The following is a 25,578-nucleotide window of genomic DNA, read 5'->3' on the forward strand; positions in this document are numbered from 1 at the left end:
CTGAGATCAACCCTCGTGATCTCTAAGCAGCCCAGCTTTTGAGAAAGCAAACGCCTCTTCGATTTCTGAGCAGGCGCCTCTTCGATTTCTGAAGCTTCGTCGAGTGCAGATTTTTATAGGGGCTGGCATTAAGTTCCAAAGCACACTTGAATCTCCACCAGTAGAAGCTTCATTCTTGCACTTCTAAGATCTTGATTTGTCCGACCTCTTCTCTCTTCAACACCTTTGAAAATGTCTGGCCCCTCCGACCGTCGTTTTGACTTGAACCTTGTTGAAGAGGCAGCCCCGCCTTCTCCAGACAACATATGGCGCCCATCCTTCGTCTCCCCTACTGGTCCTCTTACCGTTGGGGATTTCGTGATGAAGAATGATATGACCGCTGCGGTGGTGGCCAGGAACCTTCTCACTCCCAAAGATAACAGACTACTTTCCAAACGGTCTGATGAGTTAGCTGTTAAGGATTCGCTGGCTCTCAGTGTTCAGTGTGCAGGTTCTGTGTCTAATATGGCCCAACGCCTATTTGCTCGAACCCGCCAAGTTGAATCATTGGCGGCTGAAGTGATGAGTCTCAAACAGGAGATTAGAGGGCTCAAGCATGAGAATAAACAGTTGCACCGGCTCGCACATGACTATGCTACAAACATGAAGAGGAAGCTTGACCAGATGAAGGAAACTGATGGTCAGGTTTTACTTGATCATCAGAGATTTGTGGGTTTGTTCCAAAGGCATTTATTGCCTTCGTCTTCTGGGGCTGTACCGCGTAATGAAGCTCCAAATGATCAACCTCTGATGCCTCCTCCTTCTAGGGTTCTGTCCAGTACTGAGGCTCCAAATGATCCCCCTCCGGTGCCTTCTCTTTCTGGGGCTCTACCGACTGCTGAGACTTCTCCTAAGCAACCTTTGTGAAGGCTCCCTCTTGTGTGCTTATTTTGACTCATGTATATGTACATATTTGTAGCTTATCGGGGATATCAATAAATAAGCTTTCCTTCATTTCAACGTATTGTGTTAAATACACCAAAGCCTTCTTCGCTAAGTTCTTTGAATTTTCTTTTGTTAAAGCTTGTATGTTGAAGCTTTCTGAGTGGAGCATGTAGGTTGGGGTAGTGTTCCCTTAATTTCCCGAGTGAGGAAAACTTCTCGGTTGGAGACTTGGAAAATCCAAGTCACTGAGTGGGATCGGCTATATGAATCTTAGAACGCCATTGTGCTCGATCCTGTGTCATGTCCTTCGTTAGATCCAAGTACTCTAAGTCTTTTCTTAGAGTCTCTTCCAAAGTTTTCCTAGGTCTTTCTCTACCCCTTCGGCCCTGAACCTCTGTCCCATAGTCGCATCTTCTAATCGGAACGTCAGTAGGCCTTCTTTGCACATGTCCAAACCACCGTAACCGATTTTCTCTCATCTTTCCTTCAATTTCGGCTACTCCTACTTTACCCCGGATATCCTCATTCCTAATCTTATCCTTTCTCGTGTGCCCACACATCCAACGAAGCATCCTCATCTCCGCTACACCCATTTTGTGTACGTGTTGATGTTTCACCGCCCAACATTCTGTGCCATACAGCATCGCCGGCCTTATTGCCGTCCTATAAAATTTTCCCTTGAGCTTCAGTGGCATACGGCGGTCACACAACACGCCGGATGCACTCTTCCACTTCATCCATCCAGCTTGTATTCTATGGTTGAGATCTCCATCTAATTCTCCGTTCTTTTGCAAGATAGATCCTAGGTAACGAAAACGGTCGCTCTTTGGTATTTCTTGATCTCCGATCCTCACCCCTAACTCGTTTTGGCCTCCATTTGCACTGAACTTGCACTCCATATATTCTGTCTTTGATCGGCTTAGGCGAAGACCTTTAGATTCCAACACTTCTCTCCAAAGGTTAAGCTTTGCATTTACCCCTTCCTGAGTTTCATCTATCAACACTATATCGTCTGCGAAAAGCATACACCAAGGAATATCATCTTGAATATGTCGTGTTAACTCATCCATTACCAACGCAAAAAGGTAAGGACTTAAGGATGAGCCTTGATGTAATCCTACAGTTATGGGAAAGCTTTCGGTTTGTCCTTCATGAGTTCTTACGGCAGTCTTTGCTCCTTCATACATATCCTTTATAGCTTGGATATATGCTACTCGTACTCCTTTCTTCTCTAAAATCCTCCAAAGAATGTCTCTTGGGACCCTATCATACGCTTTTTCCAAATCTATAAAGACCATGTGTAAATCCTTTTTCCCATCTCTATATCTTTCCATCAATCTTCGTAAGAGATAGATTGCCTCCATGGTTGAGCGCCCTGGCATGAACCCGAATTGGTTGTCCGAAACCCGTGTCTCTTGCCTCAATCTATGCTCAATGACTCTCTCCCAGAGCTTCATTGTATGACTCATTAGCTTAATACCCCTATAGTTCATGCAATTTTGTACGTCGCCCTTATTCTTGTAGATAGGCACCAAAGTGCTCATTCGCCACTCATTTGGCATCTTCTTCGTTTTCAAAATCCTATTGAAAAGGTCAGTGAGCCATGTTATACCTGTCTCTCCCAAAAGTTTCCACACTTCGATTGGTATATCGTCTGGGCCTATTGCTTTTTTATGCTTCATCTTCTTCAAAGCTACAACCACTTCTTCCTTCCGGATTCGACGATAAAAAGAGTAGTTTCTACACTCTTCTGAGTTACTCAACTCCCCTAAAGAAGCACTCACTTCATGTCCTTCATTGAAAAGATTATGAAAATAACCTCTCCATCTGTCTTTAACCGCGTTCTCTGTAGCAAGAACCTTTCCATCCTCATCCTTGATGCACCTCACTTGGTTTAGGTCCCTTGTCTTCTTTTCCCTTGCTCTAGATAGTTTATAGATATCCAACTCTCCTTCTTTGGTATCTAGTCGTTTATACATATCGTCGTAAGCCGCTAACTTAGCTTCTCTGACAGCTTTCTTCGCCTCTTGCTTCGCTTTTCTATACCTTTCACCATTTTCATCAGTCCTCTCCTTGTATAAGGCTTTACAACATTCCTTCTTAGCCTTCACCTTTGTTTGTACCTCCTCATTCCACCACCAAGATTCCTTTTGGTGTGGGGCAAAGCCCTTGGACTCTCCTAATACCTCTTTTGCTACTTTTCGGATACAACTAGCCATGGAATAGGGTACACTTTTTTACCACAAAAGGGAAAGAAAAAAGAAGAGGGACATTTATAGCTAGTGGTCTGTCTCACTTAATTTGTTTCTGTTTTCCCCCTTCTATTCCCTCATGCAGGTGATTATTCACTATTACGTTGAACGCCAGTGCCTGCTGAAGTGCACGAGGAGTATTCTCACACATGCTTGTAAGTCAATCATCAATCCCACCCTCCATTTAAACTTTCTATGGCATCATGGATACATTTTTAGAGCTGAACTTCAACAAATGTTTGAGAATTGGTCATTAATACAGTGTCTTTTGGAAGCGTCTCTGGAGAAGCTAATGCTATTAAGGAGGAAGTACTAAAGTTGATTTCTGACGGAATGGAGGCGAAGCTGATAAATGTGCTGCAAGTCCTTTTCTCCTCCGATCACCCTGAACAAATGGTATGCATAAATCCCAATTCAAGAACGGACTTTGTTTGATTTTGAGTCTTCTAAACTAGATGGAAAATATGATATTACCCCTTAAGTTTATAAATCCCTACTCCCTAGTGTAGCAATTAGGTTGTTTTCCCCGCTTCAGGCGCCCTTTTGATCTTTTCGTTTTTATGGGATGTGCTATGCCAAATTATGAAGTTCATTGACATCAAAATTACATCTTACTGCATTGTTGACCATCTTTGGCTACAATGTCAGTAGTGGGGGACAGGAAGCTGACACAATGGACAAGGTAACTCTTTGGTATTTTATCTTTTACTAGGTTTTCATATTGTTATTTGAGATAGTGTGTTGAAGGAGGTTATGTTAAGTAAAACTGAGGTTGTAGTGACCTAAGGGTGTGTTTGTTTGGGCTCACTAAGTTTCATTGGACTGGACTGGACTATAGTCTAGTGTTTGTTTCGCACGGGAATTAAGTTTAATGGGATTAGCCGGTACTCGCTCCGACTAACCCCTTCGCTAAAAGTTCTTAGCGAGAACCCCAATTCTCACGGGATTGCTAAGCCCTTCTTTGAGAGCGTTGCTCGTTCCTCATTCTTGGTCGTCTTTCTCGTCGGTCCTCCTCCTCGCTGATCCTCCTCGCTCGTCCTACTCCCTCGTCCTGCTCGTCCTCATCTGGTAAATTCCAAATCCGACGACCTATTTCTATGATTTTGTTTTGTAGATTGTGAAATTATTATTGGGTTCTGATCGATTTTGTTGTTTTGGGTTCAAAATCTATGACATTATTAATGGGTTCTGATTGATTCCTCGTATAATCCTTTTATTTATGATATACCTTCTTATAATTTGAAGAAATCAAAATCAGTTATGATTTCAATGTTCGATCTTTTGATCTACCATTATTTTCCATATATTAAGTGAATTCTCTAGCCCCCTTGCCTATTTGGACAGTCTAGTTTGAGATGATATAGTAGTTGATAGCTGTGAGTGCATCAGTCATTTTTAATGTCCACTGGGATTGCAGTTTTGTTGTAGCTTTGTATAATCGTGATACAATATGATGCTTTTACCATTGCCATTGCATTAGTTTCATCTGGTCCCATAGGGTCACAGGGTTAACTTAGTTGTTCGGTTGATGTTTGCGAGAAAATGGTGTTATCCTTGTTGTTCAGAAATAATTTTGAATTTTGATTAGAAAGATTGTCAATTTTTGTGGATAATTTTAGTTTTTTTTCTTCAATTTTATGGTTTTGAGCACAGTATCAGCATCCCTTCCTTTCACCATATAGTATGTACTTGTGGCACAAGAGAAGTACCAAGTATCGTGTAGGTCCTTACCGATGCTTGTTCTCTCAACGAACACAACTATATATATATATATATATATATATTTGGTGGTGAGGATTTACTTCTATGAGGTATTTCGTTATCTAATTTCTTCAAAGTGGTGGTGTTACTAGGTTTGCCAGATCCTCAGGGATGCAGCCACTAGTTACAACATGATTATAGTTTTCTATTAAGTAGAATCATCATTTCTAGGTGTAGCGCCTTTTTGAGCTTTGATTGTGAAAGAGGAAATTTTCCTCTGTAACTTGTTAGAAATAGTCTAGTTGTGATTGTGACTATGTATTGTATCTAACACTTGTGGCTTTTACTTGTTCGTTCACACCTCATTTTGTTATTTTATTGTGTTGGATTGGCGGTCCATTTTTTACTGGTACCATGCATGTAGAGGCTTCCTTATTGGTAATGTAAGTAGGAATTGGTATGCTATGTTGAGGTTGGAGCTCTTGTCTTGTTTCGTTATGTGTCTAAAATTCGTGAGTGAGTGTGAGATGAGTGAGTGGGTGTGAAATGGTTGGCCATTCATGTCTGATCTTGGTTTTCAACACCTCTAGGCATTTGAACTCAGATTTCTGTCTTTAAGTATATGCATTCTTCAGATGCTTACTTAAAACCAACTTAGTGAAAATGATTCAATGTTAACGGTTGATCTCATTTTCTTTTAAACAGTTTGATTCGAATTTGATTTAAAGAGGAAACAGCGCTTTTGAGCATTTCGTCTCTTGACTTCCTAAGGTTAATTGTTTCTTGTTATCAGACATACTAGAAAGGTCGACATATAAAAGATAAATACAATAAAGGTTAACAACTATTTAGAAACTTTCCCTATATTGGACAATCTCAGTGTTGACTTGTTGTGAAGTGACCTAGAACAAGCCAATGATCGGTACTCTTGTGTTCGCATAGGGTAAGCTTTTGTTTGTGCCTTTTGATCTTGTTAGGAAATAGAAAGGAATTATAAATATGCAAATTAAAAAGGAATAGATTCTATTGAATAAGTTTACAACTAAATGAATCCAAAGCCTTTGCTCTAAAAATATTGTGCTATTGTTGAGACCCCTGCTGATTCTATTGATGGAGTTTCGGTTACATATTTTCATATAAAGCAATATACTTAAGACTAGGACAACATATTGATGGAGTTTACTTCTTTTGATATAGTTGCCTTGTTTCATGCTTACTTCTTTTGTCTAAAGCTTAATTATGATGTCCAGTGGAAGTGTTAAGTTTTCTGGGCATGTGCTTTCACCTTCTATGTATGTAACAGGGACTTTTGTTGGTATACATGGAAATAAGACTCATTAGCATTCCTGAATTTTGTGAGACGGGAGTTGTTGTTGTGTTAAACTTGGGGAATCTTGAATGTCGTACATTCAGTGTGTGTGTATGCAGTATGTGTGCAGTGTGTGTGTGTGCAGTGTGTGTGTATGCAGTGTGTGTGTGTGTGCAGTGAGTGTGAGTGTGTGCAGTGTGTGTGTGCAGTGTGTGTGTGTGTGTGCAGTGAGTGTGTGTATGCAGTGTGTGTGTGTGTGCAGTGAGTGTGAGTGTGTGCAGTGAGTGTGAGTGTGTGTGCAGTGTGTATGCAGTGTGTGTGTGTGCAGTGTGTGTGTGTATGCAGTGTGTGTGTGTGTGTGCAGTGAGTGTGAGTGTCTGTGCTTTGTACTTGGTTTATAACCATGATATTACAATGTGAATGTTTTGTATTGTGTGGGGTTGATGCTGAATTGCATTTTTTTGTGGTTGTTGGTTGCAGAGAAGAGGAGCATAAACGGAAGGCTAAGGCTAAGGCTACTGCATTACAGGTGTCCTTTAATTTCCCTCTTCACATGCAATGCCTAGCAATGATAGCAATCCTCATACTAGTGTTCTTAGACACATGTTTATAGATATATAAGAGTAGAACATTTTGAATATGATGCCTCGGGTTAATGATAACTTTTTTTTTTCAACGCCACCTGTATATTTGTTGCCTCGGGTTAATGATAACTTTTTTTTTTCCAACACCACCCGTATATTTGATGCCTCGGATTGTGACTTCGCTAGTTACTTTGATCTAGTTCATTTCGTATCATAATCACTTCATTTCCATCACCCTTAATAACAGTAAATATTACATATATAATGTCCTGAATTTGTTTTTTGTTTTTTTTTTTGTTTGGATAGATATGGATCGAAGGAAGCTTTTATTGATCTTATTGTTAGAGATGTCTTACTTGGAGACAATTTGTATTTGTACGATTCTTGTGGTGATGATGCTACGTGGCAAACAGAGACATGTTGAACGACCCACATTGACTAACCGTTCACTTATTAGACGAGAGATTAGTTTGTGTTATCTGAATGGTATAATAGGGAATACTGATACTGAATGTGTTAACGAATTGAGAATGGATAGAAGGACTTTTGGCATATTATGCGACTTACTTCGTCAAGATGGGAGGGTAAAAACTGATGGTTTGGTGTCTGTAGAGGAACAGGTGTGTATGACTTTACAAATATTAGCACATCATACTAAGAATCGTAGTGTTGGCGGTAGATTTTATAGGTCGGGAGAGACTATAAGTAGGTATTTCAATAGAGTATTGCAAGGAATTTTGCGATTACAAGGTATTCTACTAAAAGTCCCCCAGCCTGTGCCTATTGATTCTACAGATGCTAGGTGGCGATGTTTTAAGGTATGATGAGAAATTTTTTTCATTTTCCCTAAGCTTTAACTCTTCATTCCCTTTGTATAAATTAACAAAAAGTTTTTTATTTTTTATTTTAAGAATTGCTTGGGAGCATTGGATGGAACACACATTGATGTGCATGTACCTGAAATTGACAAACCAAGATACCGAACAAGAAAGGGTCGAGTCGCAACTAATGTGTTAGGTGTGTGTTCAGGAGATATGCAGTTCATATATGTGTTTCCGGGGTGGGAGGGTTCCGCATCAGACTCTAGAGTGCTACATGATGCAATTAGTAGGCCTAATGGTTTTAAGGTACCAGCGGGTAAGACTATTACTTAGTCTCAACTTTCTAAGTTAGGTTTAGTTATGTTTGTCAACTACAAAACACTAATAAGGTCTGTTTTTTTTTTCATTAGGTTGTTATTACCTTGTAGATGGTGGTTATACAAATGGTGAAGGATTCCTTGCACCCTATAGAGGAATACCTTATCATTTATCTGAATGGGAGGGACGAACACCTTCTAATAAGGAAGAATATTTTAACATGAAGCATTCTAAGGCAAGGAATGTAATTGAACGCTGTTTTGGCTTGCTAAAAGGAAGGTGGTCGATACTAAGGAGTCCATCTTTCTATCCGATAAGGACACAAGGTCGAATAATTACTGCTTGTTGCCTACTACACAATCTTATTAGGCAAGAGATGTCAGTAGATCCAATGGAGAATTTGCCAATAATAGAAGATGGACAAAATACAGAAGAAGGTGAATATGTTGGTAGTGTTCAAACATCGAACCAGTGGACTGCAATGAGGAATGATATGGCTCAGGAAATGTATAATGAGTGGAGAGCAATTAGGAACCAGCAACCGAACTAGCTATATGTTTTAATGATAACATTTTATTTTAGTATTCCTTTTTATCATGCATTTGTTAGATATTAGCACAATGATTGGATGGTATGCAAATTAATTGGATATTATGCAAGTTGATTGGATATTATTTAAATTGATTATTTGTATGGTATTTTCCTTCATTAAAATATTTTTTGTTTAGGTATGGATAACGAAAATATTTTGAATGCTACTCAAGAGGCAAAAGGAAGAAGGCGTAAATGGGAAGCATTTGAGGAAGAAGTATTACTAGGAGTTCTTGAGGATTTTGTTGCTCGGAAGCAACGGTGTGACACCGGTGCTTTCAAACAAGGTATTTTGGTTGAAATAGCAAAAGCTATCAATGTTTTATGTCCTCATTCAAATATAAAGGCAAATCCACATATTGAGTCCAAGTTGAAGAAATGGAAAAAAACATATAGTATGGTCGTTGACATGATAAACACAAGTGGATTTGCATGGAATGATGTTAAAAAGTGCGTTGAAGTTGACAGTGATGACGCATGGCAAACTTATGTGCAGGTTCATATCCTATTTTATTTATGCATTAGTTATATTCTTGCTCCTATATTTGTTACGCATGCTAAATTTTAGTTTTGCTATGTTGATATAATCTTAGAGAAATAAAGAAGCCGATGGATGGAGAAGCAAACCTTTTCCACTGTTTGATAGATTTGCATATATATTTGGAAAAGATCGGGCTACGGGTAATGTAGCCGAAACCCCTGCTCAAATGGTGGAGGAACAAAGTCATGATCATGTTGGTGAAAGTGATATTGGAGGTGAAAATTTTGTTTCTTCAATGAACCAACAAAGCCAACAAAGCACCCCATCTGAAAATAGCCAAAGAAAGAGGAAAAGAGCTGTGGGAAGTTCAAGTGATGGAACCGAGGCAATTATCAGTGGACTGAAAGATTTTTATGTTGAAAGTGGGAAGAGGATGCAAATGGTAACTGAAGCTTTAGTTCAAGGTACTGCAGATCATACTGACATAGCTAATGAACTTGGAGAAATGGGTATCTCTCCTATGGATCAAATTGATGCATTGTCTCTTATTTTGGATAAACCAAAAAATGTGGGAGTGTTCAGGGCAATCAAACCGGAACTCAAGAAAGTGTTCGTCCAAAGGCTTTTAAGCGACAACGCAAGCGGATGAGGATTTTGGCTAATGTTAACATGGATGTATTTTATTAACGTTAACATGGATGTATTTTATTAATCATACAATCTTATCTTATGACTTATAACTTAGCTTTGCACTAGTATTTTGGCTTATGTTAACTAGCCATTTTGTAAATTATAGAGATCTATTTTGGCTAATGTTAACTAATGTTAACTAGGATTTTCTAAATTATGGAGATCTTATGTACTTGTATTTGTTGAAGTTGCATGTATTGGCCACTATTATAGCGCGTTTACTAATCCGTAATCAAATTGAGAGGAATCGGATTGAGGAGGAATTTGATTGAGGAGGAATTGAAATGAGGTGGAATCAGAATCAGATTCTTGTTGAAATTGTTTACTAAAACTGTCTGGAATCGGAATACAATTCCATAAAGCTGTTTACTAATTCAGCAGAATCGGAATATAAACCAGTATGATTACTAAAATGCCCTTGTCCCAAATCAAATATTTTATATACTTTTTTTTAATAAAATTTGATATAGTATATAATAGTAACAAACTGATTTTGCATTGAGTAACAAACTGATTCTGCATGAAGTAACAAATTGATTCTGCATTGAGTAACAAACTGATTCTGCATGAAGTAACAAACTGATTATGCATTGAGTAATAAAATGATTCTGCATGTATTTAGGAGTTACTTTAGATCGATTGAATTTACTCTAGGTCGACTGATAAATAAAATGGGTCGACTGATAAATAGAATGGGTCGATAAATAGAATGGGTCGACTGATAAATAGAATGGGTCGACTGATAAAGGCAACAGTCAGCCCTTTTACACAGAATTAGTTCAATACATAAGCCGACTGAAGTAATTGGGTCGACTGATAAATAGAATGGGTCGACTGATAAATAGAATGGGTCGACTGATAAAGGCAACAGTCAGCCCTAGTTCAATACATAAACCGACTGAAGTAATTGGGTCGACTGATAAATAGAATGGGTCGACTGATAAATAGAATGGGTCAACTGATAAAGGCAACAGTCAGCCCTTTTACACATAATCAGTTTAAGTAAAGCATTAACTTTAACATTTCCATCCTAAATTTTTTTTCTGGACTTTTACACTACGACCCCTTGTGGTAAGATTCCTGGCTCCGCCACTGGTTGTGCATAATGTGAATGAGCATAGAATTATGCTTAATGAGCAAGAAGGACATGGAAAGAAATTGTTAGGAGCATTTTCAGTCTTAACTCTTCAAGCTACATTTGCAAATTAAACCCAATTCTATTAGCAGGTAATAGAAACAAAACAATTGTCAATTTTTTTTTTAAGATTCATAATATACATGGCAAAAATATGCTCCAATTAACCCATATCATGAGATTTGTAGCATTACTCTATTACACAATGGCAAAAATTTGTAGTCCTAGTCTAAGCAAACACAAATCTGGTGAACAGTACTGTTTTTCTTATCCTGCTTCTTAGTCCGAGACTGCACCAAACGCTTCACTAAGTTAGTCCAGCTTAGTCCAGTCTAAGCCAGTCCAGCTTAGTCTCGGCAGCTAGTCCAGTCCGAGACAGTCCGGCGCAACAAACGCACCCTAATTGGACTGTGGGAGTCATTGCTATGACACAGTTGGGGGAAGTTTAAAGCCAGTTATTAACAACTATCAAGTCTCTGCTCGCATGTGATGTGCAGTAGCCTAAGAAACATATATTTGGGTGGGGAACATCTATTTAGTTGTCCCTGTCTTACATTCATGCGAGGCTGTAGGACAGAAGATGTGAAACAAATTTTAGCTTCAGCAAGTGGGACTATCCTATCATACTTGACAATCTAAAGTTTCCTATTTATATTTGAAATTACGTTGATGCCCATGTACAAATACGCGTCTCGACATATGTGTACACGTCTACATGCACATTTTTTTGGGATTGAATAATTATGTATTTGTTACAAAACCTGATGTTATCTTGTCTGGTTGTTTTATTAGGATATTGATCTTTTCACTTTGTGGGCTGAGGAGACACTAATTGAAGACAATTTGGTTTTGGACATTCTTTTCCCTGCTTATTATGAGTCATTTTGTACTTGTAATGGTGAAAGGTGGAAAACTTTGTGCGTGCTCTATAAGGTATTTTGTTATCTTCGTCACAGAATTCATTTATGAAGTACTCTCTTATCCAGTCCAAGCTCAATACATTTTTCCTGCAGGGAATTTTATCTGGGTCTTATAACTTTGAAAAGCTGGCAGTATCAACTGAAGCACTACGTTCTTCTTATCAAACAAAATTCCAGCTGCTTCTAATCCTTATAGAAACCCTGGACCTGGAAAGTCTTCTCCAGATGGTTCATGATGCAATCCCTTTCAGGTTCTTAGCTAGTTAGGATGCATCTATGTATTTACTCTGCAAGTCATGATCTAGTGACAGTAAATATCTTTGGTCAAATTGTTGATTTTTGCATTAAATATCTAAATTGTGGAGTTCACATTTGTTGCAATATTTTTTGGCTTATGTCATTACTCAATGAAGATTCCTTTTGGCGGAGACCAAGGGATGAACTGTCCTGAGGTGGAATCCACTTGTAAGGCAGACGCCCCATGCCTTTAGTTTGCCTCATCTTTAAGACATGGTGTTGTAATTTAGACAGGACCGAGTTAAAATAACAAAGGTGGATTTAAGTATTGGTTTCTATCGGGTCAGAAAATTCTGCTAACCATGAAAACCAAGCACATACGATTTTGTTCTTTTATTATTATTTTTTTCATGTGAATGCAATATGATTGATACTTTTATATAACTAAGAATCACTGACCCATTACAAGGTCGAACGTTTCCATACCCAAACTACAGAATCCTGATTTGAGTGAACCTTCACTACTATCTGATCTATAAGCATGCTTTTAGCCAAGCCTGTGATGCTACTGTGACTGGGAATTCAGGACAATCTATATTTTTAGGTTTGCAATCGGAGGACCATAGGATAATCTTATTTGCAATTTTAAAATGCCATGAAGGCAACTATGGATATAGATAAGCTAAATTGTGCTGGGTAACTTTCTTTTTATTTATTAAAATGCAAACTGTTAAGCTTCATCAGTATCATTCTAATCAATGGTTGATTCCGTAGGGCTTATATGCTATTGTTGGCTCTGTTCTTTGTGTCCATTATTAAAATTTCCAGTTTATACATCCTTTAACTATATCCTTTCTTATTTTCTTTTTCTAAATGTTAGAACACTTGTGTTATTCCTCAGGCAGGGCACATTTGTTTTTACTTTGGCTGATGTCCAAGAGATGGAAGCGATAATTTCAACATTCAATGCTTTTGAAACAAAAGAAGCAGGTCCATTAATTCTAGCCTGGGCTGTGTTTCTTTGTCTGATTTCGTCACTTCCAGATAGTGAAGAGAGCAATGTACTAATGGTATGTGGTTCTGTGCATATGTTGTCTCTGATTCCAGTCTGCATGAATAATACAAATAATTAATGTGTTTAGTTTAGTTTTATTTTATTTTATTTTCCAGGAGATTGATCATGTTGGTTATGTTCGTCAAGCATTCGAGGCTGCATTGTTGAATTATTGTGTTGAAATCCTTCAAAGTGATGTATTGAAGGAACCAGATGTAAGTTATTCTCAATTTGTAAGTGTATGTGTTTAGAGTGATCAGTTTCTAGGGGTGCCCCATATGTTCAAGTTTTCTGCTTGGTTTTTTCGTCTCTTGGGATCCATCTTGAGGTGTTAACGAGTTTTGCATCTCTTCCCTCAGTCTTTTCATTTCCTAAAGAGTGATCATTTTTGTGTTTTGTTTTCTTTAGGGGCCTGCTGACGGCTACCGTAGTGTGTTGAGAACTTTTGTATCTGCATTTATTGCCTCTTATGCGATCAGTCTTCAGGTAAATGCATAATGGACCTCTGCTAAAACCTTGTTAGCATTTTTTTGGATGTATTTCTTATTTCTTCTGTCCTTGTTTTGTGCAGCTGGAAGATAAATCTCTGAAGTTAATACTGGATATTCTTTGCAAAATTTATCAGGGAGAGGTTTGGACACTTGTTATATTTCAGCATCTGTGACTTCAATATAAATATTTTATAATTATAAAGTTCAAATTGTGATTTTTGTTTGAATAGTGTAATTGTTACTCAATTCTAAATGGCAGTTCTTCTGAATTTTGCAGGAGTCACTTTGTATCCAGTTTTGGGATCGTGAAAGTTTTATTGATGGCCCTATCCGGTCTCTTCTTTGCAACTTAGAGGGTGAATTTCCTTTCAGGACTGTGGAACTAGTTCGCCTTTTATCATCACTTTGTGAAGGAACTTGGCCTGCAGAATGTGTGTGAGTAGAATTATTTGGCATGGTCGTTCAAATTCTGGTTTTTGATAAACAAAATGAGTGTAGACCTGATCACTATATGGGTGTAGGGTTAAACTTTAATTTGGTTATCGAAATCCTCATTCGGGAAGTATTTGCTTTATTAGTTGAACTTGATAATACTAAGAATTTTTGTAACAATTAATTATATTCGTTTATCTAAACAATTAATTATTATGTTGTTCTCTCATTGTTGTGTAATCATCCTGTCAACAGGTATAACTTTTTGGATAAGTCTCTGGGTATATCATCCCTGGTTGAGATTAATGGCTCCTTTGGGGAGGACAGGTCTCAAATTGTGGAGACGCACCTCCCGTTGCATGTTCCTGGATTTGAAGGTCTGGTCATTCCCAGTAAAACCTGTGGACATATTTTAAGATTAGTTAGTGGAAATACCGCTCTTGTACGATGGGAGGTAAATGGCCAATTACTTCAACTAATATTGGTAATTGCTTTGTATTGGTGAATTTTGTATGTTCTTGAGAAATATCACTAGACTTTCAACTGCTTGTAAGTGCACAGGTATTAGGTTATACTTTAAAGAGCATTTTCCAATGTTAGTGCATTTATCTCTGTGTTGTTTTTCTCCTTCCTCTTCAAAGTTTTGTGAAATACTCTTTCAAGTGTAGTTCGAAAATTGAATAGGCATTTTCAGGAATTATCATGTGAAAAGTTCTTACCTATCCTCAAAGGGTTAAATTTTGTCTTTTTTATGTCCCAATTATACACACTACACGTGCGGCATCAAAATTTTATTTCCTAAATTATCTTCCTTCAATATCGTTTTTTATTTCATCTTCCTTCACTATCTACATCATTAGCAGTGACAAGATTTTTTCTGAGATAATAGGTTACATGTAGTCTTACTTATTGGGTTGTGAAACAGTATATTCAAGGAGAGTAATAGAAGATATCCAATTCTATTTTCAATTTGGTTGCTGTTTCATGCTAATTCATGCCTATTTTGTACAGTATACACAATCTGGGGTGCTAGTATTGCTCATGCACCTGTCTCAGGAGCTGTATTTTGACAGAAATGACAAGGCTCTTCTTATTCTTGACCTATTTAGCTGGATGGTTACCTTTAACACAGTATTGACACACCCCGATCCTAGAATCAAGGCGTGCTGGCCGTCATGTGAGCGTGACGTAACCAAAAGTGCAATGCAGAAGCAAAAGATATGAGAAATACGAAGGAATAAAAAACCAACTACTAGCAATAATATCCAACTAACATGCTAGAGTGAGTTTAAGTGTGCAGTACACAAGTTCAGAGCATAACTACTAGGTGCAGTCAAGTAGGACTATAATTAAATTACAACACCCGCAAGTGAGTCCTACATGCAGGAAGTCTGTCAGAACGCCGAAGAAAACCTCGTGAGCCACCAACTGCTAACTAGAACCTGGAGGAGCGCAAAACAAAATTGAGTGGGTCAGTAAAACCAAAGCTTTTCGAAAACATTTCCTCAAAACAATTCTAACCCCTCACTGTAAAACCTGTATACTTTCCCAGAAAATAACATAATAGTATATAAATCCTCATATATCTCAAATCATCAATCTTTATCAAATCCAGAAAATATGCTATGCTATAAATGTCAATAATAGAATATGGATGCATCGATATAACAGATGACATAATGAATCAATCGAAGACCCTGCAGTTGGTCTTGTACGGTTAATTCCATAGCTCATTATCCCAAACCAACCGGAGTCACCACGGTGACCTGTACGGCACTACTCTGCACATAAATCGGAACTACCTGAAGTAGTCTGTACGACAAGAATGGTGTACTAATACGCTCTAGTGCTTCTCTCATCAACCATCTGCGTGCATAATCTAAGATCACCTATTAGTCGGAACCACCTCTAGTGATCTATACGACTAGCATGTTGGAACCCTCCCATGGTCTGTACGACATGCACCTACTTGGATCCAAGGTGAGCGTGCGGTGCGGTGAATAATATAAGCACTAACACCAGGGGTGCAGGTTATGAGCTCTCAACACAATTTACATCATCAATGATTCACATGAATAACATAAAACTCACCTGATACTTACCTGTGCGTCCACAACACCAATTCACATATATATATATATGCATCAATTATCAATTCATATATTTCATAATATGCATGCATGGCATTTTAAAACGTATTTTCATTTAAACTCAATTTCTGGGAAAAATATCAATAGTATATAGGTATAAACAGAAATACTGCCCACTCACTAATAAGTCGAAGGGTCGTAACCCCCGTGACGTCCCTGGATGCGCTCATCCTCGGGATAGGTATCACCTATATGCGAAACAACTATAAAAATGTTAATTAAAGCACATAACCGACAATTCGTAATAACTTCTCATACGGTGCTCAATTTGGATATATGAATATACCACAGTGACCTACTCGACGTCACGGATGTCGAGGTATTTTTAGAAAAAAATTATAAGGCTGCACGCGCCCCCACGCGCCGGCATGGGCACGAGTCTACGCGTCCCCACGCACGTCTCCTACCTTGGGCTCACCGGACTGGTTTTTCCGGTGGCCGGAAAACTGGAGATTTTTCAATCTCCTTGTTCTCTGTCATTTCTCAACCATTTTTCACGTATTTTATGTCAAAATGATGCCCTAAGCATGTAGATTCATGTTACACTACTTTAAGGCTCTAAAAACTACGAAATCTCACCGGAAAAATTCCAAGAAAACCGGCCAACTTTGAACTCAACAATCCCGACTTCCAAAACCTTCAAACTAAGTACTCCGAGTTTCCTTAGGACCTCACTAAGCTCACTATAAGTTTAGAATTCCTTGAAAATCAACACATCACAAATGCATGAACAGTACTCAAATCGGACCTCGGGTTTTCAACGTGATTTCGAGGGTTCTACGTTCTGGTACCATTCAACTCAGGAGGTCGAAAGGATGAAGAACCTTACCTTTTTGGCGTCGATCCGCGATGTTTTGAGGGTTTTGTGCTTTGGTCGGTACAGTTCGAAAGGGAGAGAGTGAGACTGAAACGGAGAGGAGAGAGAGAGAGCACGGGGGAAAGGAGAGGGTTGTCTCGTGTGTGTGTTGTGTGGTCCACTCAAAAACAAATCACTACTTCATTCCCTAACCACACAAATTTACAACCCAAATTTTAATCTAACTTAAAAAAAATTCCAAAAGCTTATGGAATATGTGTAATTAGTCCAAATAATATGTCACACACACATACCTTAGTAACCGTCAAGGGTAATCCTGTCATTTCACGTTCTCGATAAATAAAATCCCGGGACGGGCTGCGACAATCTTCCCCCCTTATAGAATTTCGTCCTCGAAATTCATGCAACCAAACAAGCCACTTAATACTCATAAAACAATCTAGGATACATCTCTCTCATTCGATCTTCCGTCTCCCAAGTAGCTTCTTCTACTAAGTGGTTCCTCCACAATACTTTTACCAAGCTCACTGTCTTATTCCTTAGAACCTTGTCTTTCCAATCCAAGATAGTCACTGGTTCTTCATCATACGTCAAATCCGGATTAATCTCCAAAGGTTGAAGAGGAATCACATGTGAAGGATCTGAAACATAATGTCGAAGCATCGAGACATGAAACACATTATGTACCTTAGATAACTCCAGAGGCAACTCCAATATGTAAGCAACTTCACCAATCCTCTCAGTGATCTCATAAGGTCCTATGTACCTAGGACTTAGTTTGCCTCTCTTTCCAAACCGCACTACACCTCTCCAAGGTGATAATTTCAAGAATACCAAATTACCCACATCATAAACTCGATCAGTAGCATGTCTATATGCTAAACTCTTTTGTCGATCTTGGGCCGCTTTCAGGTTGGACTTAATCACCTGAACATTTTGAGTAGTCTCATCCACAATCTCTGGGCCCTCTAGCACTCTTTCACCAACCTCTGACCAACACAATGGCGTGCGACAAGCTCTACCATAAAGTGCCTCAAATGGTGACATACCAATGCTCGAATGAAAACTATTATTGTAGGCAAATTCCATCAAGTCTAGGCGATCATGCCAAGAATCACCAAACTGTAACACTGAAGATCTCAACATATCCTCCAACGTCTGAATAGTCCTCTCTGATTGTCCATCGGTTTGAGGATGATAAGCAGTGCTGTAAAGCAGTTTCGTACCAAGAGCTTCCTAAAAAGCTACCCAAAACTTAGAAGTAAATCTTGGATCTCGATCAGATATAATATTCACTGGAACTCCGTGGTACTTCACAATCTTCGTGATGAACAACTTAGCCAATTTATTCAGAGGATACTTTTCCCTCACAGGAATGAAGTGTGCTGACTTAGTAAGCCGATCTACAATCACCCAAACACCTTCAAATCCATTTCGTGTACGCGGAAACTTATACACAAAATCCATAGTTATATTTTCCCATTTCCACTGAGGAACGGGAAGTGGTTGCATCCAACCAAAAGGCTTCTTTCTTTTAGCTTTGACTTGCTGACAAACAATACACCTACTTACATACTCTGCAATTTCCCTCTTCATACCCGGCCAATAATAAAATAGTCGAATGGTATGGTACATCTTAGTTCCTCCTGGATGCATCGCATAAGCCGAACAATGTGCTTCATCCAAAATTTCCTTCTTTAATTCCTCATTATTCGGCACATACATTCTGTTCTCCTGCATAAGCATGCCATCTGATTCTCGAATCCTGAGGTCTTTCTTTTTCCCTTCATTTCTTAATTGAATCATTTCTTAGATCTCTTCATCAACCATTTGAGCTTCAAGTACACGATTAACCGAGACTGGCCTGACTTGGAAACTAGCAAGAAAAGCTTCTCTTTGTTCTTCTAACTCCAACCTTACTCCAGTAGCTCTCAAATCTGCAAGAAGAGGAACATGACAAGCATACAAAGCATTGAGTCGACCTTGAGGTTTCCTACTCAGTGCATCAGCTACCACATTTGCACGACCCGGATGATACTCAATAGTGCAGTCATAATCACTTAATAACTCCATCCACCTTCGTTGACGAAGATTAAGATCATGCTGAGTGAAAAGATACTGAAGACTCTTATGATCTGTGAAGATCTTACACTTCTCACCATAGAGATAATGCCTCCAAATCTTCAAAGCAAAAACAATGGCTGCCAACTCAAGATCGTGAGTAGGATAATTCCTTTCATGAATCTTAAACTGTCGAGAAGCATAGGCAATCACTCTATTATGCTGCATCAAAACACATCCCAAACCATTCAAAGAAGCATCACTGTAAATCTCAAAGTTACTGTTATCATCAGGAAGTACCAATACTGGAGCATGAGTGAGGCAATATTTCACCTGCTGGAAACTTTGCTCACAATTCTCATCCCAATCAAACTTAACATCCTTCCTGGTTAACTTCGTTAGTGACAAAGCAATCATAGAAAAATCTTGAACAAACCATCGATAATAACCTGCTAGACCCAGAAAACTCCGTACCTCAGTGACGGTTCGTGGTTGTTCCCAATTCTCCACTGCTGCTATCTTTTGAGGATCTACTTGAATTCCTTGTGCCGATACTACATGCCCAAAAAATACCACTTGATTCAACCAAAACTAACATTTACTAAACTTGGCATACAACTGATGCTCCCTCAATTTCTTTAATACCAAGTTAAGATGTCGAATATGATCTGCTTTAGACTTAGAGTATACCAGAATATCATCGATAAAAACAATAACAAACCTATTAAGATATTGCTGGAATACCTCATTCATTAGCCTCATGAAAGCTGCAGGTGCATTAGTCAATCCAAATGGCATCACCAAAAACTCATAATGTCCATAACGGGTTCTGAAAGTCGTCTTAGGTACATCAACATCTTTAATCTTCAACTGATAATAACCAGATCTCAAATCAATCTTAGAGAACACACATGCACCTTTAAGCTGATCAAACAAATCATTGATACGAGGCAAGGGATAACGGTTTTTAATCGTTACCCGATTCAATTGCCTGTAATCAATACATAATCTCAAAGTTCCATCTTTCTTTCTCACAAACAACACTGGAGCTCCCCAAGGTGAAGTACTAGGTTGAATGAAACCTTTATCAGTTAATTCCTGTAACTGAATTTTCAACTCTCTCAATTCAGCTGGAGCCATTCTATATGGAGTCAAAGATATAGGATCCGTACCTGGAAGCAAATCAATAGAAAACTCCACATCTCTATCTGGCGGCAATCCAGGCAAATCATCTGGGAACACATCAGGATAGTGCCTGACTACTCCAACTTCCTCCACACTGCTAGGAACAACATCATTTAACACCACATGTGCTAAGTATCCTTGACAACCTTTCGATAACTTCTTTGCTCTCATGGCAGAGATAACACCATGTCTCACCCCACTGCTTTCACCTACAAAAGTAACCTCTAGTAATCCAGGACGATGAAAAGTAACAGATTTCCCGTAACAATCTATATGGGCACGATTATAATGCAACCAATCTGCCCCTAAAATCACATCAAAATCCACAATATCTAACGGGATAAGATTAGCTGGCATAACTACACCATCTACCATCACTGGACACCCTGGGTAAACACTATCAACGTAACATTTGTCCCCTCTAGGCATAGCAAACTCTAAATCAAATCCTAGAGGTGTAGGGTGAGGTTGAGTCATTTGAGCAAACGTATGAGAAATCACAGAATGTGTAGCACCACAATCAATCAAAACTCTAGCAAAGTGACCAAGGATATTTAACATACCCATAATCAAGTCCGGATGATTCTGAGCATCTTGCAGTGAGATGTGATTAACACGTCCCTGAGCTTACTGTCGTCCACCACGACCTTTGTTGCCTTGGTTACCTCGCCCCTGAGAAGTATGTCCCTGTCCTGACTGGCTAGACTGCCTAGGCGGTCCTGCGCTGCTAGTAGCAACCTCTCCCTGTCGGGGCTGACCTCCCTGATGCCACTGAGATCCACTAGTTGGCATGGAAGAATAAGAAGTATAACCTCCAGGGTCTTGGGAATACCCAGTCTGAGAATAAGGATCCTGGGAATACTGATACTGTCCGGGAGCATAGGGAGCAATATCACCCTGGTAGTGGTAAGCCCCACCACGACCCGTCTGACCATAACTGCCTGATCCAAAGTTCTGCTGAATCGGCGCTGGAGGTGGCATAGTAGACTGCTGAGATCTCTGCTGACTTTGGGGACACTGGGCAACCCTATGACCCATATGTCCACAAGTGTAGCAAGCACCACCACTTCTCCTACACTCTCCATGATGTCTGAAATTACAACGGCGGCACAACGGAGCACCAGAACCACCAGTACCACCAAAATCTCTCTGTCTCTGAAACCTGGGTCCACCAGCAAATCTTCCACTTCTCCTCGGGCCTGTGACACTAAATCCTCCACTGGAAGAACTCGAGCTCGCTCCACTTCTCTTGAAATTATGTGTCTTACGGGGTCCCTGAGTGGAGATACCTTTACCCCTATCCTCTTTCTTCTGATTAGCATTCTTATCTTCATCATCCTCACTGTTACTAGGAAGGTTGTCGGAATCCTCCATCCGAACCAAAATCTCAGAAAACTCATGATAATCGGTGCAAGGAAGTGCACTAGCAAAAGTCCGCCATTTCTTTTTAGTTCCCAGCTTAAAACGGCGAAGCATCTTTGCCTGATTACTAGCTGTATCAGGATCATAACGAGACAAATCGGTAAATTTCCTGTAATACTCATGCGCCGACATATCCTTTTGCTTCAGATGAGTAAACTCCTGCTTCTTACGATCAATGTACTCCGGAGGAACAAATCTTTTCATAAAATGCTCTTTGAATACTTCCCAGTCAGCTGCCATCTCAGGTGACATAAACTTAGTCTGATTAACCCACCAAGTTGCTGGCTCTCGTCCTAAAAATCAAGTAGTGGTCTCCACCCATCTATTAGCAGGAATATTCCCTTGACTCTGCATCACCTGGAAAGTCTTCTCAATATGGTCTAACCACTTTTCTGCCCCTTTATGACCCTCATTACCCATGAAACGGTCCAATTTCATGTTGTACATAGTCTCCAGGGGTGTTCTCTAAGGAGGAGGAGGAGGAGGATGGATTGCATTCTGGAAGGCATGGGCCATCGCTTCCCCTAATTGAGTTATATCAGGGAAATTAGACTCAGCAGCACGACGTGCTTACCTACGAGGCTGCATAGTTCTGACAGAAAACACCAAAAGATCATTAGAACATTAACAATTTATACAGGACTGCAACCTAGGCTCTGATACCAAACTGACACACCCCGATCCTAGAATCAAGGCGTGCTGGCCGTCACGTGAGCGTGACGTAACCAAAAGTGCGATGCGGAAACAAAAGATATGAGAAATACGAAGGAATAAAAAACCAACTACTAGCAATAATATCCAACTAACATGCTAGAGTGAGTTTAAGTGTGCAGTACACAAGTTCAGAGCATAAATACTAGGTGCAGTCAAGTAGGACTATAATTAAATTACAACACCCGCAGGTGAGTCCTACATGCAGAAAGTCTGTCAGAACGCCGAAGAAAACCTCGTGAGCCACCAACTGCTAACTAGAACCTGGAGGGGCGCAAAACAAAATTGAGTGGGTCAGTAAAACCAAGGCTTTTCGAAAACATTTCCTCAAAACAATTCTAACCCCTCACTGTAAAACCTGTATACTTTCCCAGAAAATAACATAATAGTATATAAATCCTCATATATCTCAAATCATCAATCTTTATCAAATCCAGAAAATATGCCATGCTATAAATGTCAATAATAGAATATGGATGCATCGATATCACAGATGACATAATGAATCAACCGGAGACCCTGCAGTTGGTCCTGTACGGTTAATTCCATAGCTCATTATCCCAAACCAACCGGAGTCACCACGGTGACCTATACGGCACTACTTTGCACATAAATCGGAACTACCTGAAGTAGTCTGTACGACAAGAATGGTGTACTAATACGCTCTAGTGCTACTCTCATCAATCATCTGCGTGCATAATCTAAGATCACCTACCAGTCGGAACCACCTCTAGTGATCTATACGACTAGCATGTCGGAACCCTTTCATGGTCTGTACGACATGCTCCTACTTGGATCCAAGGTGAGCATGCGGTGCGGTGAATAATATAAGCACTAACACCAAAGGTGCAGGTTATGAGCTCTCAACACGATTCACATCATCAATGATTCACATGAATAACATAAAACTCACCTGATACTTACCTGTGCGTCCACAACACCAATTCACACACACACACACATATATATATATATATATATATATATGCATCAATTATCAATTCATATATTTCATAATATGCATGCATGGCATTTTAAAACGTATTTTCATTTAAACTCAATTTCTGGGAAAAATATCAATAGTATATAGGTATAAACAGAAATATTGCCCACTCACTGATAAGTCGAAGGGTCATAACCCCCGTGACGTCCCTGGATGCGCTCGTCCTCGGGATAGGTATCACCTATATGCGAAACAACTATAAAAACGTTAATTAAAGCACATAACCGACAATTCGTAATAACTTCTCATACCGTGCTCAATTTGGGTATATGAATATACCACAGTGACCTACTCGACGTCACGAACGTCGAGGTATTTTTAGAAAAAAATTCTGAGGCTGCACACGCCCCCACGCGCCTGCATGGGCACGGGTCTACGCGCCCCCACGCGCGTCTCCTACCTTGGGCTCGCCGGACTGGTTTTTTCGGTGGCCGGAAATCTGGAGATTTTTCAATCTCCTTGTTTTCCGCCATTTCTCAACAAATTTTCACGTATTTTATATCAAAATGAAGCCCTAAGCATGTAGATTCACGTTACACTACTTTAAGGCTCTAAAAACTATGAAATCTCATCGGAGAAATTCCAAGAAAACCGGCCAGCTTCGAACTCAACGATCCCGACGTCCAAAACCTTCAAACTAAGTACTCCGAGCTTCCTTAGGACCTCACTAAGCTCACTATAAGCTTAGAATTCCCTGAAAATCAACACATCACGAATGCATGAACAGTACTCAAATCGGACCTCGGGTTTTCAACGTGATTTCGAGGGTTCTACGTTCTAAAAATGGTACCATTCAACTCAGGAGGTCGAAAGGATGAAGAACCTTACCTTTTTGGCATCGATCCGCGACGTTTTGAGGGTTTTGTGCTTTGGTCCGTACAGTTCGAGAGGGAGAGAGTGAGACTGAAACGGAGAGGAGAGAGAGAGAGCACGGGGGAAAGGAGAGGGTTGTCCCGTGTGTGTGTTGTGTGGTCCACTCAAAAACAAATCACTACTTCATTCCCTAACCACACAAATTTACAACCCAAATTTTAATCTAACTTAAATAATTTTCCAAAAGCTTATGGAATATGTGTAATTAGTCCAATTAATAGGTCACACACACATACCTTAGTAACCATCAAGGGTAATCCCGTCATTTCACGTTCTCGATAAATAAAATCCCGGGACGGGCTGTGACAGTATGGTTTTCATCATTAATTGCTGGAGTCTTTATGGTTTTCATCCTTTTTTAGCATTTATTCGATTTGGCATATGCTAATTGGCTGAGGCATACACTTTTCGTTAAGGTTTACGACTTTTGGGATAAAATGACACTTTAAAACAAAATAAAACATGCCCAAAAAGACATAGTTTAAGGTACTAACAGTAAAAGGTTCAGAAACCGCCTTTTTACTCCAATAACTTGGTGGTACTTTGCATGGTGATCGTTGTTATGATGACGAAGAGGACTAGAATGAGTGAATTGGATTTTCCCTTATTGGAATTGCCTTTTGATTATGCTTGTTTGGATTTCCTATTCAAGTTTGATGGTCTGGTTGAATTATATGTTTAATGGTTGAATGACAGTTGGTAATTTTTTTTTATATTTTTGTTATTATAGTTCAAGTTTTCAAAGGGTTATGCCTCAACGTGTCAAGGCTAAGGCCTTGTCAATGCCTTCGCATTTTAAAGCATTTGTTAATAATCTTGATTAAGCTGTTTTAAACAAATGTGGATGCAGTCAGAATATTGAAATAGTTTTCTCTTGGGTTGCCATAAATATGATAACATTTTATCAGCCTCCACTGTTAAAACACCAACTTCTGAATTCTTGTGCTGTTTAGAGTGGACAGAGAATAGTTTAGCTGTAATTGATCCTAACCTTGCCTTGTTTCCTTCCCCTCTCCCCTCTCCTCTCTTAATTTCTTACCATCTCTGTAACCATCTCTACTTTACCAAGTTTTTAATATTGGTATTTTATTTAGGCTGTATGTTTTGCTCTGATGGACATTGGGAACTCATCACATTTCCAATCAACGGGCATGAATGGGCAGACAGAAAGTAATATGCGGTAATTAAGCAACCTTTTTGTTTGTGCTTGTGTGTTTCCTCTTTCTTGCCTATATTATCATGTCTTGTAATAGGCAATTCTTGTTTTACCATCCAGGTTGGTTGAGGTCATTTGCACTTTGGTCAGAAAATTATCTCCTACTTCGGACGGTGCCGCTCTGATGTCCGTGGGTATAAATATCTTGGCAAAGATGTTAAGATGGTAACTTTATCCCCTATTGTCTTTTGAGTTCTTCT

The 25,578-nt window shown here is 39.3% G+C and overlaps 3 protein-coding genes across 11 annotated transcripts in view; all 3 read left to right on the forward strand.

The window, feature by feature from the left end:
• Positions 1–25,578, forward strand: part of LOC103428372 (uncharacterized) — a 49,233-nt gene that overhangs the window by 5,180 nt on the left and 18,475 nt on the right. For 3 of the 9 annotated variants that reach the window (XM_070806621.1, XM_070806625.1, XM_070806622.1), the window contains 12 exons: positions 3,262–3,331; positions 3,439–3,572; positions 11,599–11,739; positions 11,820–11,977; positions 12,865–13,033; positions 13,134–13,232; positions 13,426–13,503; positions 13,589–13,648; positions 13,786–13,943; positions 14,196–14,394; positions 25,257–25,342; positions 25,439–25,543. In XM_070806621.1, coding sequence (XP_070662722.1) covers positions 3,262–3,331; positions 3,439–3,572; positions 11,599–11,739; positions 11,820–11,977; positions 12,865–13,033; positions 13,134–13,232; positions 13,426–13,503; positions 13,589–13,648; positions 13,786–13,943; positions 14,196–14,394; positions 25,257–25,342; positions 25,439–25,543 — 1,457 coding nt within the window. Of the gene's footprint in view, positions 1–3,193; positions 3,332–3,438; positions 3,573–3,764; positions 3,859–11,598; positions 11,740–11,819; positions 11,978–12,864; positions 13,034–13,133; positions 13,233–13,425; positions 13,504–13,588; positions 13,649–13,785; positions 13,944–14,195; positions 14,395–14,951; positions 15,261–25,256; positions 25,343–25,438; positions 25,544–25,578 lie in introns of those variants that run through there. The other 6 variants (XM_070806623.1, XM_070806626.1, XM_070806627.1 and 3 more) reach the window with 5 other exon arrangements.
• LOC139188799 (protein ANTAGONIST OF LIKE HETEROCHROMATIN PROTEIN 1-like) lies at positions 7,097–8,580 on the forward strand. Its single transcript, XM_070806631.1, has 3 exons — positions 7,097–7,588; positions 7,682–7,907; positions 8,002–8,580. Exons 1-3 carry the CDS (start codon positions 7,118–7,120, stop codon positions 8,457–8,459), a joined length of 1,155 nt encoding a protein of 384 aa, XP_070662732.1. The 5' UTR covers positions 7,097–7,117; the 3' UTR covers positions 8,460–8,580.
• Positions 8,689–9,687, forward strand: LOC139188800 (uncharacterized). The gene is made up of 2 exons (XM_070806632.1): positions 8,689–8,996; positions 9,094–9,687. The coding sequence occupies exons 1-2, from the start codon at positions 8,898–8,900 to the stop codon at positions 9,628–9,630; spliced, it is 636 nt and encodes a 211-aa protein (XP_070662733.1). The 5' UTR covers positions 8,689–8,897; the 3' UTR covers positions 9,631–9,687.

This window comes from Malus domestica, chromosome 10 (assembly GCF_042453785.1).
Source record: "Malus domestica chromosome 10, GDT2T_hap1".
Taxonomy (NCBI): domain Eukaryota; kingdom Viridiplantae; phylum Streptophyta; class Magnoliopsida; order Rosales; family Rosaceae; genus Malus; species Malus domestica.

Bases quoted from the DNA above. Each gene is read 5' to 3' on its own strand.
- LOC139188800 (XM_070806632.1), top strand. From the start codon at position 8,898: ATGGTCGTTGACATGATAAACACAAGTGGATTTGCATGGAATGATGTT. The intron at 8,997-9,093 runs GTTCATATCCTA...ATATAATCTTAG, and splicing joins CATGGCAAACTTATGTGCAG to AGAAATAAAGAAGCCGATGG.
- LOC139188799 (XM_070806631.1), top strand. From the start codon at position 7,118: ATGTCTTACTTGGAGACAATTTGTATTTGTACGATTCTTGTGGTGATG. The intron at 7,589-7,681 runs GTATGATGAGAA...TTTTATTTTAAG, and splicing joins CTAGGTGGCGATGTTTTAAG to AATTGCTTGGGAGCATTGGA. The intron at 7,908-8,001 runs GTAAGACTATTA...TTTTTTCATTAG, and splicing joins TGGTTTTAAGGTACCAGCGG to GTTGTTATTACCTTGTAGAT.